The following is a 14,059-nucleotide window of genomic DNA, read 5'->3' as shown; positions in this document are numbered from 1 at the left end:
GAAGACGCCGAAGGGTACCTTTACCGTCACCGACCGAATAAAAAGGGTACCTTTCCCGTCAGTCACCGACGCTAAAGGGCCTTTGCCAACAGTCGGTATTTGACGTTCTCGGAGTGAGACTGTGTTGGTTTAGCCCATGCATATCGCTCCAATGACGCATTGGCAGTATAATGTTGTGTTATACCAAAGAACACCGCTTAGCGTCGCTGTTTACTATGCTAGAACTGGGAGCGTAATTTATTACTCCCTCTTTGTGTCTCCACCCACTCTGGTCGAGGCTCTTCTACTAAACTTGACTCCGAAGCAACATTGAAATAGTGTTCTGTTTTGGTGGTCTGCCTAAACTCGTCATATATAGGCCTATTCAGATTTTTTTGTATTCATTTGTGACGGGATTTCTCAACAATGCGGAACAACGTATATTTCACGTTTATATCGATGTTATTGCATTGCGGTCTGATTCTTCCGACATTGCATTCTGCTACGGGTGAATTGAGCTATTCTTTTCACGAGGAAATGAAAAAGGGATCTCTTATTGGAAATATTGCTCAAGACCTCGGCCTGGATAGAGGCAGATTGGCTGCTCGAAAGGCACATTTTGACACTGAGGAGAACAGAATGCAATACTTTGACATTAACGTGAACAATGGGGATTTGTCCGTTGCACACAGGATTGATAGAGAATCGCTTTGCGGACAGAAACCTTCATGCGTTCTGCAATTGGAACTTGTTTTGGAAAACCCTTTGGAATTACAACGCATTAGTCTTCATGTTCAAGATATTAATGACAACTCCCCGCAATTTCAAAAGGACGTAATGAAAATGGAAATACAGGAATCTACAAACAAAGGAACTCGATTTTCTTTAGACGAAGCGCACGATGCTGACATCGGTGAGAATGCCATAAAGAGCTACTCCTTACAAAGTAATGAACATTTTATTTTGAATATTGATACTCAACCAGGCGGACGAAAGCATTGCGAGTTAGTGCTTGAAAAGGAATTAGACCGTGAAACCGAACAAGAGATGCATCTGCTTCTGATAGCGGTGGACGGCGGTTCTCCTCAGAGATCAGCCACTGTTAGCATCAACATCGCTGTGCTGGATGCAAATGATAACGCCCCGGTGTTCAGTCGGGCCGTCTATAAAGCCATTCTACCAGAGAATTCTCCTCTTGACACTATAGTCATAACGGTGAGTGCTTCTGATGCCGATGAAGGAGTTAATGGTGAAGTAATGTATGAACTGAATCACGTCTCAGAAAACAGTAACGTATTTTCCCTTAACCCAAAATCTGGTGAAGTGCGAGTCGTTTCCCCAATCGACTATGAGCAAGAGTCCAACTATGAAATTCGAATCAGTGCAAAAGATGGCTTTGGCCTAGCTTCATTCTGCACATTGATCATTGACATAGCGGATGTGAATGACAACCCCCCTGTCGTCGCTCTAAAATCCATGGTCAATCCCATACAAGAGAATGTCCTCCCTGGTACGGAGATAGGCATTATTAGCGTTCAGGATAGAGACTCTGATATTAATCGACAGGTGAAACTTTCCATTCAGCCACACGGTCCTTTCAAGCTTGTTCCTTCCATCAAAAACTACTATTCAATAGTGACTACCGGCGAACTGGATCGGGAAACGACGGCCGACTATGACATCGCAATCACGGCAACAGACGAGGGGTCTCCGCCTCTGTCTTCTTCAAAAGCAATCCAACTGTCCATCGCTGACGTCAACGACAACCCGCCTGCGTTTGAGGAAAAGTCCTACAGCGTGTATGTGGCGGAAAATAACCAACAGGGTTCCACTTTATGCTCGGTCACAGCCAGAGATCCAGACTGGGGACAAAACGGCGAGGTCATCTATTCCCTCTTACCAAGTGAGGTGAATGGTTACCCGGTGTCTTCCTTTCTATCCCTCAATGGAAACACAGGGAGAATTCACACCGTTAGGTCATTCGACTACGAACAGTTTAGGAGCTTTAAAGTCTATGTAATGGCACGAGACAACGTATCTCCTCCGCTCAGCAGCAACGTGACTTTGAGTGTCATCATAACGGACGTAAATGACAACACTCCTCAGATACTTTACCCCGCCCCAGAGGGAAACTCCTTCATGAATGAAATGGTATCCAAATCAACACACGCAAGTGCCTTGGTCTCCAAGGTGCTAGCAGTTGATGGGGACTCTGGACAGAACGCCTGGCTGTCCTATCAGATCATTAAGTCCACTGATCAGGGACTTTTTACTATCGGTCTGCACAGTGGGGAGATCAGGACCCAGCGAGACATTTCTGATTCTGATAACACGAAACAGAACATTGTGATCATGGTAAAAGATAACGGACAGCCCTCCCTCTCGACCACCTGTTCCGTGTCCATACTGATTTCAGACAACATGGCCGATGTCCCAGAGCTGAAAAACATGCAGTCCTACGATGGCAAAAGCTCCAAACTGACTTCTTATCTCATTATCGCTTTGGTGTCGGTGTCCACCTTCTTCATCACCTTCATCGTCATCGTCCTTGGCGTGAGGTTTTGCCGCAGACGAAAACCAAGGCCGCTTTTTGACGGAGCACTGGCCTTACCCAGCGCCTACTTCCCCCCTAACTACGCTGAGGTGGACACCAGCGGGACGCTACGTAGCACCCACAACTACGACACCTACCTGACCACGGGTTCGAGAACCAGTGACTTTAGATTTGCGAGTTCTTATACTGACAACACGCTACCGGCTGGCCCGACCCTGGTCATGACTCCGGAGGATTAAGCGGATGTTTTTTGAGAGTCTGAGTTAAAACCATACTTACCCTGGGGTTTATTGCTGAGCATTATGCAAGGAGATGTTAAGGCCTTCTGTGTGTGTCAACGCCTTGTATTGTTGTACATTACTATGAGTACTTGCTCCCGTTCTCATACAAATGTATGATGTAGTGTTTTTAGCATTTATCATTTCATGTTCGCTATTTGTGTAGGAACAGAAAGCTCACGTCAGGTGAGAGTGCACTGCTTCGCGTCATCCACACGTGAAGGCATTGGTACTGGAGTTGTAGGTCTAGTTCATCTAGGCTGGCCCAAACACGTAAGTTATCCACTTTAGTTAGTCTTTTATTCCACCTAATCATGGCTATACTAACACTAGGATTCTTATGAGAGGAGGTAGCGCCAACTCTAGTGTCGACTGTGATTCTTAATTACAGGAGGATTGCCGTCGTCTGTTCGACCAGCCACTGTTTTCCCAGGACCGAATTTGTCTACTTTTATCTATTTGAATGTAACCTACGAGTTCTATAGGCATCTGCCACCCGTATCGTGGGCTAATTGGGAGAGTAGGGGGAAGGCCGGCTAGTGGTAGCCCGTTTACCCAAATTGTTTTGTCGTTTGTTATTTTGTTTATTATATCTTTCTGGCCCATGGGCATTTTTACATCATCTCTTGTGGGAACAGTATTTGTTTGCAGTGTTTTAGTGTTTGATTTTCATTTGTTGCTAACCAGCATGTTCATTGAATATTGCATAATAAATGTTTATTGATTGCATCAGTCCCATTTCTGTGCCTTCATTGGACACACCTGGATATAGTTTGATAGTCTAGTTTAATCATTCTCTAAACTAGAGATTCAAGTACCCCTCTGGGGGTCACACATGTACGTCATTATTTTACACTTTAGCATGGTTAAACATGACTATGAATCATAATAACAACGTTTATAGGTCATAAAAGTCGAAAAAGCATAATAGGTGCTCTTTAAGCAATGCCATGTCAGAGCTTAACCTAAAGGGCATTTCACGCATCACATCCACAATAGCACTAGACAACTCACACCCACTCAACTGCCACTTCACCATCATGCCCTCTGAACGCAGGTACAGGTCCCTGTTGTGCAGGAGGGCACGCTATGGCAAAAGCCTGGTGCCTGCAGCCATAGCAGCCTTAAATAAAATGCCAAGATAACTCACTCCTGTTCCACACTATTTTACATATTTTGTATGCATTTTGTCTGCATGCTGTTTTTGTTGTGTATGCTGTATATCTGTTACTGTGTCGGCGTGCGGCCCACAAATGTACTATGGAGTGAAAAAGAATTTCCCCAGGAGACAATAAAGTAAAAGTCTAAAGTCTAAAGTCATGTTTCATTTTATTTAAGACTATACGGTATTTGATTTCGATTTCAATTCTTATTTTAATTTTAATCAATCTTTAAAGTATCAGTTTTTCTAATTATGTTTCATAATTATGTGTCATTTTGCGAGATGGCCCAAATATTCCTGATGCATGTTTCAACAAGGTGTAAAGACAACACATATTCTCATCGTGTCGCTGTATACCAGCATAGGACGAGTGGAACGCACCCATTTGGATCATACCACCTTGGCGTTTCTCTTTCGTCCTGTCTTTCATGGGAATCCCTTTATGCGTAGGCTACATAAGGTTCATTCTTTGTTTAGCAACGAAGAAACCAAGAGTTGGATTACCGTGATATTGAATCATATTCAAGGAATATAAGTGCTAAAGGTATCGCCGTTTGGAAGATGGGGGACAAAAGATTATTGTCGCATGGAATTCTTTACCGCTTGGCTTTTTTGTTTCAGACGATGAGCATTGTGAACGGAGATTTTAGTTTTTCTATTCCAGAGGATATTAAACACGGATATGTGATCGGAAATATAGCTAAGGATCTTGGCCTTGATATCAGCAGACTATCATACCGAAAGGCCCGAGTGGATTGGGATGGAAATCGCAAAAAATATTTTGAGATTGATCCGACCACTGCGAATTTAATCACATCGCAGGGAATGGATCGAGAAAGTCTTTGTGGAAAGAAAGCGTCTTGCATCCTTAAGGTGGACCTCGTTTTGGAGAATCCTTTAGAGCTTCAGCATTTAACGATACAAATTATGGATGTAAATGACAACGCACCACACTTTAAATCGGATACGATCGAATTAGACATATGGGAGTCCGCAGAGAAAGGGACGCGTTTCTCTATCGAAGAGGCCCGCGACGCAGATATTGGTCAGAACTCGGTTCAAAGGTACAATCTACAAAAGAATGAGCATTTTTCTCTAGCTGTTGAAAACCACCAAGTCGAACTTGTACTTGAGGAAAGACTTGACAGAGAGAAAGAGAAAGAAATTAGCATTATTCTCACGGCTCTGGATGGGGGTTCTCCTCAGAGATCAGGTACAGTAGTTATACACGTCACTGTGTTGGACGCTAACGATAACGCCCCGGTGTTTAGTCAGGCCGTTTATAGAACCAGTCTGCTTGAAAACTCTCCTTTAGACTCCGGAATAATCACAGTGATTGCTACTGATGCGGATGAAGGAATAAACGGTGAAATAACGTATGATTTTGGTAATGTTTTGGAGGAAGATGAAAAAATATTTTCAATGAATTATAAAACAGGCGAAATAACACTGATTGGCGCACCTGATTTTGAGGAAGTCAGCTCTTATGAATTAGGAATTAAAGCTAAAGATGGTTTAGGGCTAACCTCATATTCCAAAGTCATTGTAGATATTATTGATTTTAATGACAACAGTCCAATGATATTTATTAAGTCTCTCACTAACCCAATACCTGAGAATATTCCAGATGGCACAGAGGTGGGAATTGTTAATGTTCAAGATAGGGACTCTGAGGGGAACGGGCAGGTCCAGTGCTCCATTCCACAGGACGTACCGTTTAAATTGATCCCCTCCATCAAAAACTATTTTTCACTTGTGACAGCGGGCCAACTAGACCGTGAAATAGTAAGGGATTACAATGTAACCATCACAGCGACTGATGGGGGCTCTCCACCTCGATCTACCGCTGAAGTGGTTCCGCTATCTGTGGCAGACATCAATGACAACCCTCCTGCATTCCAGGAACAGTCGTACACAGCCACCATGACTGAAAATAACAAACCTGGCTCAAGTTTGTCATCCGTCGAGGCCCGAGACCCAGACTGGAGACAAAACGGCACCGTTACCTATTCTATTCTACCTGGCAACGTCAACGGTGCCCCGGTGTCTTCCTATTTTTCCGTTAGCGGAGACACCGGGGTCATCCACGCTGTGAGGGCGTTTGATTACGAACAGTTTAGGAGCTTTAAGGTCCAGGTGATGGCCAGAGACAACGGTTCTCCTCCACTCAGCAGCAACGTGACTGTGAGTGTCCTCATAACGGATGTAAATGACAACACTCCTCAGATCCTTTACCCCACCCCAGAGGGAAACTCCTTCATGACTGAACTGGTACCGAAAGCTGCACAAGGTGGTTCTCTGGTTTCCAAGGTAATAGCAGTTGATGGGGACTCTGGACAGAACGCCTGGCTGTCCTATCATATCATTAAGTCCACTGATCCGGGACTATTTGTTATCGGTCTGCACAGTGGTGAAATCAGAACAAAGCGAGACATTGCAGAATCTGACAACACAAAACAGAATCTCGTTATCGCAGTGAAAGATAACGGCCAGCCAACTTTATCAGCCACCTGTGCGGTGCATTTACTAATTTCCGATAATTTAGCGGACGTCTCAGAAATGAAAGAGACATCTTCTGAGGTCAACGGCTTCAAACTGACGTCCTATCTGATCATCGCCCTGGTGTCTGTCTCCACCTTCTTCATCACCTTCATCGTGGTGGTGCTGGGCGTAAGGTTCTGTCGGAGAAGGAAGCCCCGTCTGTTGTTTGATGGAGCGGTCACCATCCCCGGAGCCTATCTGCCACCACACTGCGCGGAGCTGGACGGCACGGGAACCTTAAGGAGCACGTGCAACTACGACACCTACCTGACGACGGGATCCAGAACCAGCGACTTCAAGTTCGCCCATTCTTATAACGACTGTACCCTCCCCGCTGACCACACTTTGAAAAAAGTTTCAGCAGATTTTACCGAGGCGTTTCAAGACAACGAGGAAATCTGTGAGGTAGGACTCCTTCATATTTGACGAACTGAGTATTGGAATGTTAGTCCTTGTTTATTTTGCTCTATTGATTCAGGATAAACCTGTGGCGTTGATCAGTAGCTCCAGGTGATTGGAATGCACACAGATCCGTTTTGTTGCTGAGCTTAATTTTGGATTGGACTCATGTTGGCATGTCAGACACTTAATATGTTAAAGTAAAATACATGCTTGTGATTCAGAAATGGAAAATGATAGGCACAGCTTTCATACTAGTGCATACAGGGTACTGAATATGTGTTAACAACAACAAAGTAGCATTTCCAATTTTCCACTGGCCAAGTAGGTTTCGTCATTGTATACCACATTAATGAAGCGTTCTTACTTGTCAAGCCTATTAGTGTATAGGCCTATTGTTTAGTGCAATGTCTTTAAAATGCTCCTCGTGTCGCTGTCCACCAACGTAGAAAGAGATGAGGGAAAGTCGAGTGCTTTTTCTCTCCACCCACACATACTAACAAAGACCGGCCAAGAGGCTGCAGTAAACGCCGTGCATTTATGCCGCGTTATTTATATTTCCTTGTTCGGTTATTGTTTTATACAGTTTAGGTAGGTGGCTTTGTCGTTCCATTTTCATGATGGGATATAAAGGAGGATTATTGGCGGTCTTTGTCCTAAATTTTGCATTAATTTTTCCAACAATATATTCTGCGCACGGGGATATAAGCTACACGATGACAGAGGAAATGAAACGAGGAACGGTTATTGGGAATATTGGAAAAGACCTTGGTTTGAACGTGAACGAATTGACTGCTCGGAAGGCTCGGATCGACACGAAAGGAACCAGCAAGCCATACTGCGAGATAACCGTGAATAAAGGGGACTTGATCATAGCCGAACGGATAGACAGGGAGGCGCTTTGTGGAAAGAAACCCTCGTGTGTTTTAAAAATGGAGCTTGTATTGGAGGCGCCGTTAGAACTGCATCGCGTCAGTCTTCATGTCCAAGATATTAATGACAATCCCCCGCTGTTCCAAAACGACATCATTAAAATGGAAATAGGCGAATCGACAGCCAAAGGGGCTCGTTTTTCTTTGGACGGAGCACACGATGCGGATATAGGAGACAATGCTGTGCAGGGATACGTTTTACAAACAAATGAGCATTTTATTTTAAACTTTGAAACCAAGTCTGGAGCACGAAAGCACTGCGAACTAATCTTAGAGAAAGAGTTAGATCGGGAAAACCACCAACACATTGATTTGCTTCTCACGGCTGTGGATGGTGGTTCCCCCCAGAGATCAGGTACTGTAGCCATCCACGTCACGGTGCTGGATGCTAATGACAACACCCCGGTGTTTAGTCAGGCCGCGTATAAAGCCAGTATTCCAGAAAACGCTCCTTTAGACACTATAGTAGTTGTAGTTCGTGCTTCTGATGCAGATGAAGGGGTTAATGGTGAGGTGACATACGGCCTGGATCACATCTCAGATAGCGGTAATGTGTTTTCTCTAGATTCAAAAAGCGGCGAGGTGAGAGTTATTGGGTCTATAGATTATGAAGAAGAGTCATCATATGAAATTCAAATCAGCGCAAAAGATGGCCTTGGATTGGCCTCGTACTCCACGTTGATGATCGATGTGACTGACGTCAACGACAACGCGCCTGAGATCTATCTGAAATCTCTGACCAACCCAATTGCAGAGGACGTCCTCCCCGGTACCGAGGTGGGAATAATTAACGTCCACGACGAAGACTCAGACAGTAACCGACAAGTGCGCTGCTCGATTGAGCAAAACGTACCCTTCAAAATGATACCATCCATTAAAAACTATTATTCTCTCGTAACTACCGACCAACTGGACCGGGAGCTGGTCACCAACTACACTGTTACAGTCTTCGCCACGGACGAGGGCTCGCCCCCAATGACGTCCACCAAGACATTTCAGCTTTCTGTAGCGGACGTTAACGACAACCCGCCGGTGTTCGCTGAGCAAGCATACAAGGCCTACGTTTCAGAAAATAACAAACGTGGCTCTACCCTATGTTCGGTGACAGCTCAAGACCCAGACTGGAGACAAAACGGAACTGTCTTTTTTTCTCTTTTACCTGGTGCAATCCACGGTGCCCCAGTTTCTTCGTTTTTGTCCATTATCGGAGACACCGGCGTAATACAAGTTGTTAAATCGTTTGATTATGAACAGTTCAGGAGTTTTACGTTCGGTGTGCATGCCAGGGACAACGGATCCCCTCCGCTCAGTAGCAACGTGACTGTCAGCGTTTTTATCACGGATCGAAATGACAACACTCCTCAAATCCTGTATCCCGCCTCAGAGGGGAACTCTTTCTTGACTGAACTGGTTCCCAAATCTTCACACGGAGGTGCGTTGGTTTCCAAGGTGATAGCGGTTGATGGGGACTCTGGACAGAACGCCTGGCTGTCCTATAAGATCATTAAGTCCACTGATCCGGGACTTTTCAAAATCGATCTGCACAGTGGGGAGATCAGGACCCAGCGAGACATTTCCGAGACTGATAACATGAAACACAATCTTATTGTGGCAGTGACAGATAACGGACAGCCCACCCTTTCTATCACATGTACCATCTATCTACTGATTTCTGATAATCTCTCTGAGGTTCCGGAGCTGAAAGACTTGTCCTATGACGACAACAATTCTCAACTGACATTCTATCTGATAATCGCTCTGGTGCTGGTCTCCATGCTTTTACTGACTTTCATTATAATTATCCTGGGTGTTCGTTTCTGTCACAAGACGAAGCCACGGATGATTTTTGACGGCGCAGTTGCAATTCCCGGCGCATATCTCCCAAGTTACGCAGAGGGTGACGGAACAGAGACAATGCGGAGCGCCTACAACTATGACGGTTATCTTACTACAGGGTCTCGAACCAGTGATTTTAAATTCGTCACATCCTACAACGACGCCACGCTGCCTGCCGACCTGACACTGAGGAAAACTGATTTTGGAGATATGTTTGGAGATTCAGAAGGGTCACCAGAGGTAGGAAAACCACCCGCACTTCAGTAGGCCTAGCTTCATATCGTGAATGAATGTTTCATGTAGCCAATAATTGGTGTGGGTATTTTGAGGGAACCCAATAGTGTATGCTTATTACGGTGTTATGCAAAGTATGGTGTTGATTATATTCCATTACACTTCCGGAATGTGTAGGGACATGGTCGATATTATTATTTTATTTTTTTTGTCCATGTAGGATTTCTGATTTTCATATAGGATTTTTTGAGTACCCCCGATTTCTCACCTGGGGTACTAAAAATAAAAAAAAATGCCATAAGACATGAACGACATCGAGTTACTCCTGGTTTCTTAATGCCGCTGTCCGTGGTGCTGAAGTTTCGATATTGCAAAACGGTAGCCTATATAAACCACAATATTCCGCTACCACTAACAAAAATAAAGAACATTATTCATGAAATGAACAAAACTGTGTCTCAATTCAGGGGACGCATCCTTCGAAGGGTGCATTCGAAGGGCGATTGCGTCACTGCGACGCGTCAAGGCTGTCCCATTTCGAAGGCTCCTTCAAATGCGGACGACAAATGCAGCCTTCTCTACCCGGATTTGAAGGATACACCTGATGTATCCTTCCCATCCCAACGTATCCCAAGATTCATTGCGCGTTGGATTTTTTCAGAAATGGCGTCAGAGAGAGCGGAAGCGGCAGTTGCAGCAAATTACATAGCCTATTCAACGACAAAACTATGTAAAAACATTTTTTTAAATTAAAATAAAGTTGGATCTATTTTAAATGTATAACTTATTTGTCAAAGTTCAATTTCAGTAACACGAGCCATATAACGTTAAACTAATTAACGTTATATTTTATATAATTATTATGCAACCGAATCAGAATCAGAAAACTTCATTGATCCCCGGGGGGAACTTGTTTTGTTCCAGGTGCTCCGTACAAATAGAAATTACAAGCATAGAAGATAAGATTATAAAAAATAGAAAGTTATAAATAAAATACAATAAAATAAAAGTAAGAATAAAGTAAGAAGTGGACATCTAAGTGAAAGTGGACAGTGGTTATTATAAAACAGCTCCATATTTGTCCTCCGCCGTCCGGTTTGAACCGCAGCAGTCAGGGTTGCTAGGTGACAGGAGCGGCGCGTCATCACGCAAGGTAAAGGGTGTTAATAATAATAATAATAATAAATTTTATTTATAATGCACTTTATATTCAAGAATCTCAAAGTGCTTCAGAGAAAAAAATACCAAAAAATTATTAAAAAGGGGGAACCTCAAAGAAAGTTTAGCTAAATGCTCTTTTAAAGAGATGGGTTTTGAGGTTCCGTTTAAAAAGAGCTGTAGTCTGTGGAGCCCTCAGGTGGTCAGGGAGGGCGTTCCATAGTCTAGGGGCAGCAGCAGAAAAGGCCCGATCACCCATGGTGCACAGCTTCGTATGTCGGGTTTGGAGGGTGTGAGTGGATCCTGAACGGAGTATGCGTGAGTTTGTCGGCGGGGTGAGGAGTTCCTGAAGGTAGAGGGGGGCAAGTCCGTGAAGGCACTGGTGGGTGAGGAGGGAGACCTTGTACTCAATTCTGAGTGAGACAGGGAGCCAGTGCAGTGATTTCAGGATGGGGGTGATGTGGTCATGCTTGCGCACCCTCATCAGGACCCTGGCAGCACTGTTTTGAATGTATTGGAGCCTCTGGATGCTCTTGCCAGGGATCCCAATGAGGAGTGCATTGCAGTAGTCCAACCTGGAGGAGACAAAGGCATGGACGAGCTTCTCTGCATCAGCCAGGGTGAGTGATTGGCGGAGTTTGGCGATGTTCCTGAGGTGGTATAAAGCTGTCTTACAGAGGTGTTTGATGTGGGTGTCAAAATTAAGTTGTGGGTCCATTTTAACACCGAGGTTGGTGACGGATGTGGAAAGGGGGATGTTTTTGCCAGAGAAGGTGATATTGGTGATGGTGGGGGAGCGGAGCTGATGTGGCGTGCCAACAAGGATGGCTTCCGTTTTATGGCTGTTAAGTTGTAGGAAGTTGAGCTTCATCCACGCCTCTATCTCCTCCAGGCAGGTAGTCAGTGTGGATGTTGGCAGAGGGGCAGAAGAAGTGGGGGTTGTCCTGATGTAGAGCTGTGTATCATCAGCATAGCAGTGGTAAGACAAGCCATGCCTGCTAATGACACTACCCAGGGGGAGCATGTACAGTGAGAACAGTGTGGGGCCCAACACCGAGCCCTGGGGGACACCGCAGGTGACGTTGTTGGTGTGTGATTTTGCTTTGCCCAGGGCAACGTGCTCAGTTCTGTCAGTGAGGTACGAGGTGAACCAGTTCTTTACATTTCCTGATAGTCCAATGGTGTATAGCAGGCGGTGAAGGAGAATATTGTGGTCAACCGTATCAAAAGCAGCTGTTAAGTCCAGGAGGATGAGGAGAGATGGGGAGCCGGTGTCTGCTGCCATCAGGAGGTCATTTGTGACCCTGACCAAGGCTGTTTCTGTACTGTGGCCATAGCGGAAACCAGACTGGAATTTTTCAAACAAGTGATGTTGTATGAGGTGATCCTGGAGTTGTGCTGCAACTGTTTTTTCCAGAACTTTTGACAGAAATGGGAGATTTGAGATGGGCCTGTAGTTGGAGAGGACTTCTGGATCAAGGGTAGGTTTTTTTAATGTTGGTCTGATGACAGCAGTTTTTAATGCAGATGGGATATGGCCGGCCAGGAGGGAGTGGTTAATGATATTGGTGATGAGTGGAGAGACAGCAGAGATGGTGGCCTTCAGCAGAGCTGTAGGGAAGGGGTCTAGTGCACAGGTGGATGGCTTCATTTTCCTGATGACGTCCTTCACCTCTTCCTTTGTGATGCTGGAGAAGGAGCAGAGGGTCTGGACAGAGTCAATCGGTGGGTCAGCAGTTTGAAGGGGCAGGGCAGTAGTGATGGAGAGGTGTGAGCGGATGTTATTCACTTTTTGTTTAAAAAAGTTGATGTGCATGTTGCACCTCTCCGTGGTGACATCAGATTGGGATGTTAAGGCGGCTGCATGCTTCAGCGTTGGTGTTACGTTGTTGCGCAAAATTTACTCAAAGCAATTCATGCTCCCTTTTAGGTTGCGCGTGTTGCCAAGCAATTTACCGCCAGAACAGTAGGTGGAGTAATATGTGGAGTAAAGTTTTTCGTTGAAGACGACCTCGAGAATGACGTCTTAGTCTGTGGGAGTCGTTGGTTTGTTTATGTGCCAGATCGTGTTCTCCCCATACACAGTGAATGATGGCAACAGACAGAGGAACAGGGGTGATGAAGTTGTTGATCATTGGGGTTGTATAAATGTGCATATCTCTCTACATTTTAAAACGACATAATGTGTTGGCAGCAAAGTTAACTTCACTTCACGTTAATGCTTTTGTATATGAGCCTGCCGGGTCGTCCTTGCCTTCTGGCTTTTAAAAATGGCGGTATGAAAACAGGAAATGTGATACTCCAGACAGGAAGTAGTAACCACACCAGCAGACCAATCACAGCCTTGCAGGCTGCGCGGCTCGCGTAAAAGCTTACGTAAAAAATGACGCAAGTCTAGAAAAATCGCCCGACGCACGCAAGACGTGAGAAGTCGCGCAAGGGGTGCGCAAGGGCGCAAGGGCCTCTTGCGCTTGCGCTTACGCTTACGTAACTGAGCATAAAGGCGGCTGCATGCTTCAGCGTTGGTGTTACGTTGTTGCGCAAAATTTACTCAAAGCAATTCATGCTCCCTTTTAGGTTGCGCGTGTTGCCAAGCAATTTACGGCCAGAACAGTAGGTGGAGTAATATGTGGAGTAAAGTTTTTCGTTGAAGACGACCTCGAGAATGACGTCTACGCAGGCCACACCTTCATAGACCGCTTCCTTCGATGGATGCGTCCCCTGAATTGAGACACAGCCATGCAAATGACGTAGTTGGTTAATCAAATCAAGCATTTATATTATTATTATTATTATTATTATCATTATTATTATTATTATTATTATTATTATTTTATTTTATATTATATACTTATCATTATTTATTGTTGTTATTATTTTATGCTATCTTTACAATATTGTTCCTGTAGGATACTGAAAATCTAAATATTTGATATTAATGTAAAATTAAATGTAGAATTGGCCCATATATGATACTATTTTGTGA

The 14,059-nt window shown here is 44.6% G+C and overlaps 2 protein-coding genes across 2 annotated transcripts; both read left to right on the top strand.

Moving 5' to 3' along the window:
- Positions 1-284: 284 nt before the first annotated feature.
- LOC115552735 (protocadherin beta-16-like) lies at positions 285-3,544 on the top strand. The gene has a single exon (XM_030369044.1). It carries the CDS (start codon positions 406-408, stop codon positions 2,770-2,772), a length of 2,367 nt encoding a protein of 788 aa, XP_030224904.1. The 5' UTR covers positions 285-405; the 3' UTR covers positions 2,773-3,544.
- An 846-nt stretch (positions 3,545-4,390) lies between these two features.
- On the top strand, positions 4,391-9,948 carry LOC115552766 (protocadherin beta-3-like). Its single transcript, XM_030369079.1, has 2 exons — positions 4,391-6,919; positions 8,194-9,948. Exons 1-2 carry the CDS (start codon positions 4,535-4,537, stop codon positions 9,946-9,948), a joined length of 4,140 nt encoding a protein of 1,379 aa, XP_030224939.1. The 5' UTR covers positions 4,391-4,534.
- The last annotated feature ends 4,111 nt before the right edge of the window (positions 9,949-14,059 follow it).

This window comes from Gadus morhua, chromosome 10 (genome assembly GCF_902167405.1).
Source record: "Gadus morhua chromosome 10, gadMor3.0, whole genome shotgun sequence".
NCBI classification, from domain to species: Eukaryota; Metazoa; Chordata; class Actinopteri; order Gadiformes; family Gadidae; genus Gadus; species Gadus morhua.
The sequence above is the reverse complement of the archived record's forward strand: the minus strand, read 5'-3'. Positions and strand labels throughout refer to the sequence as shown.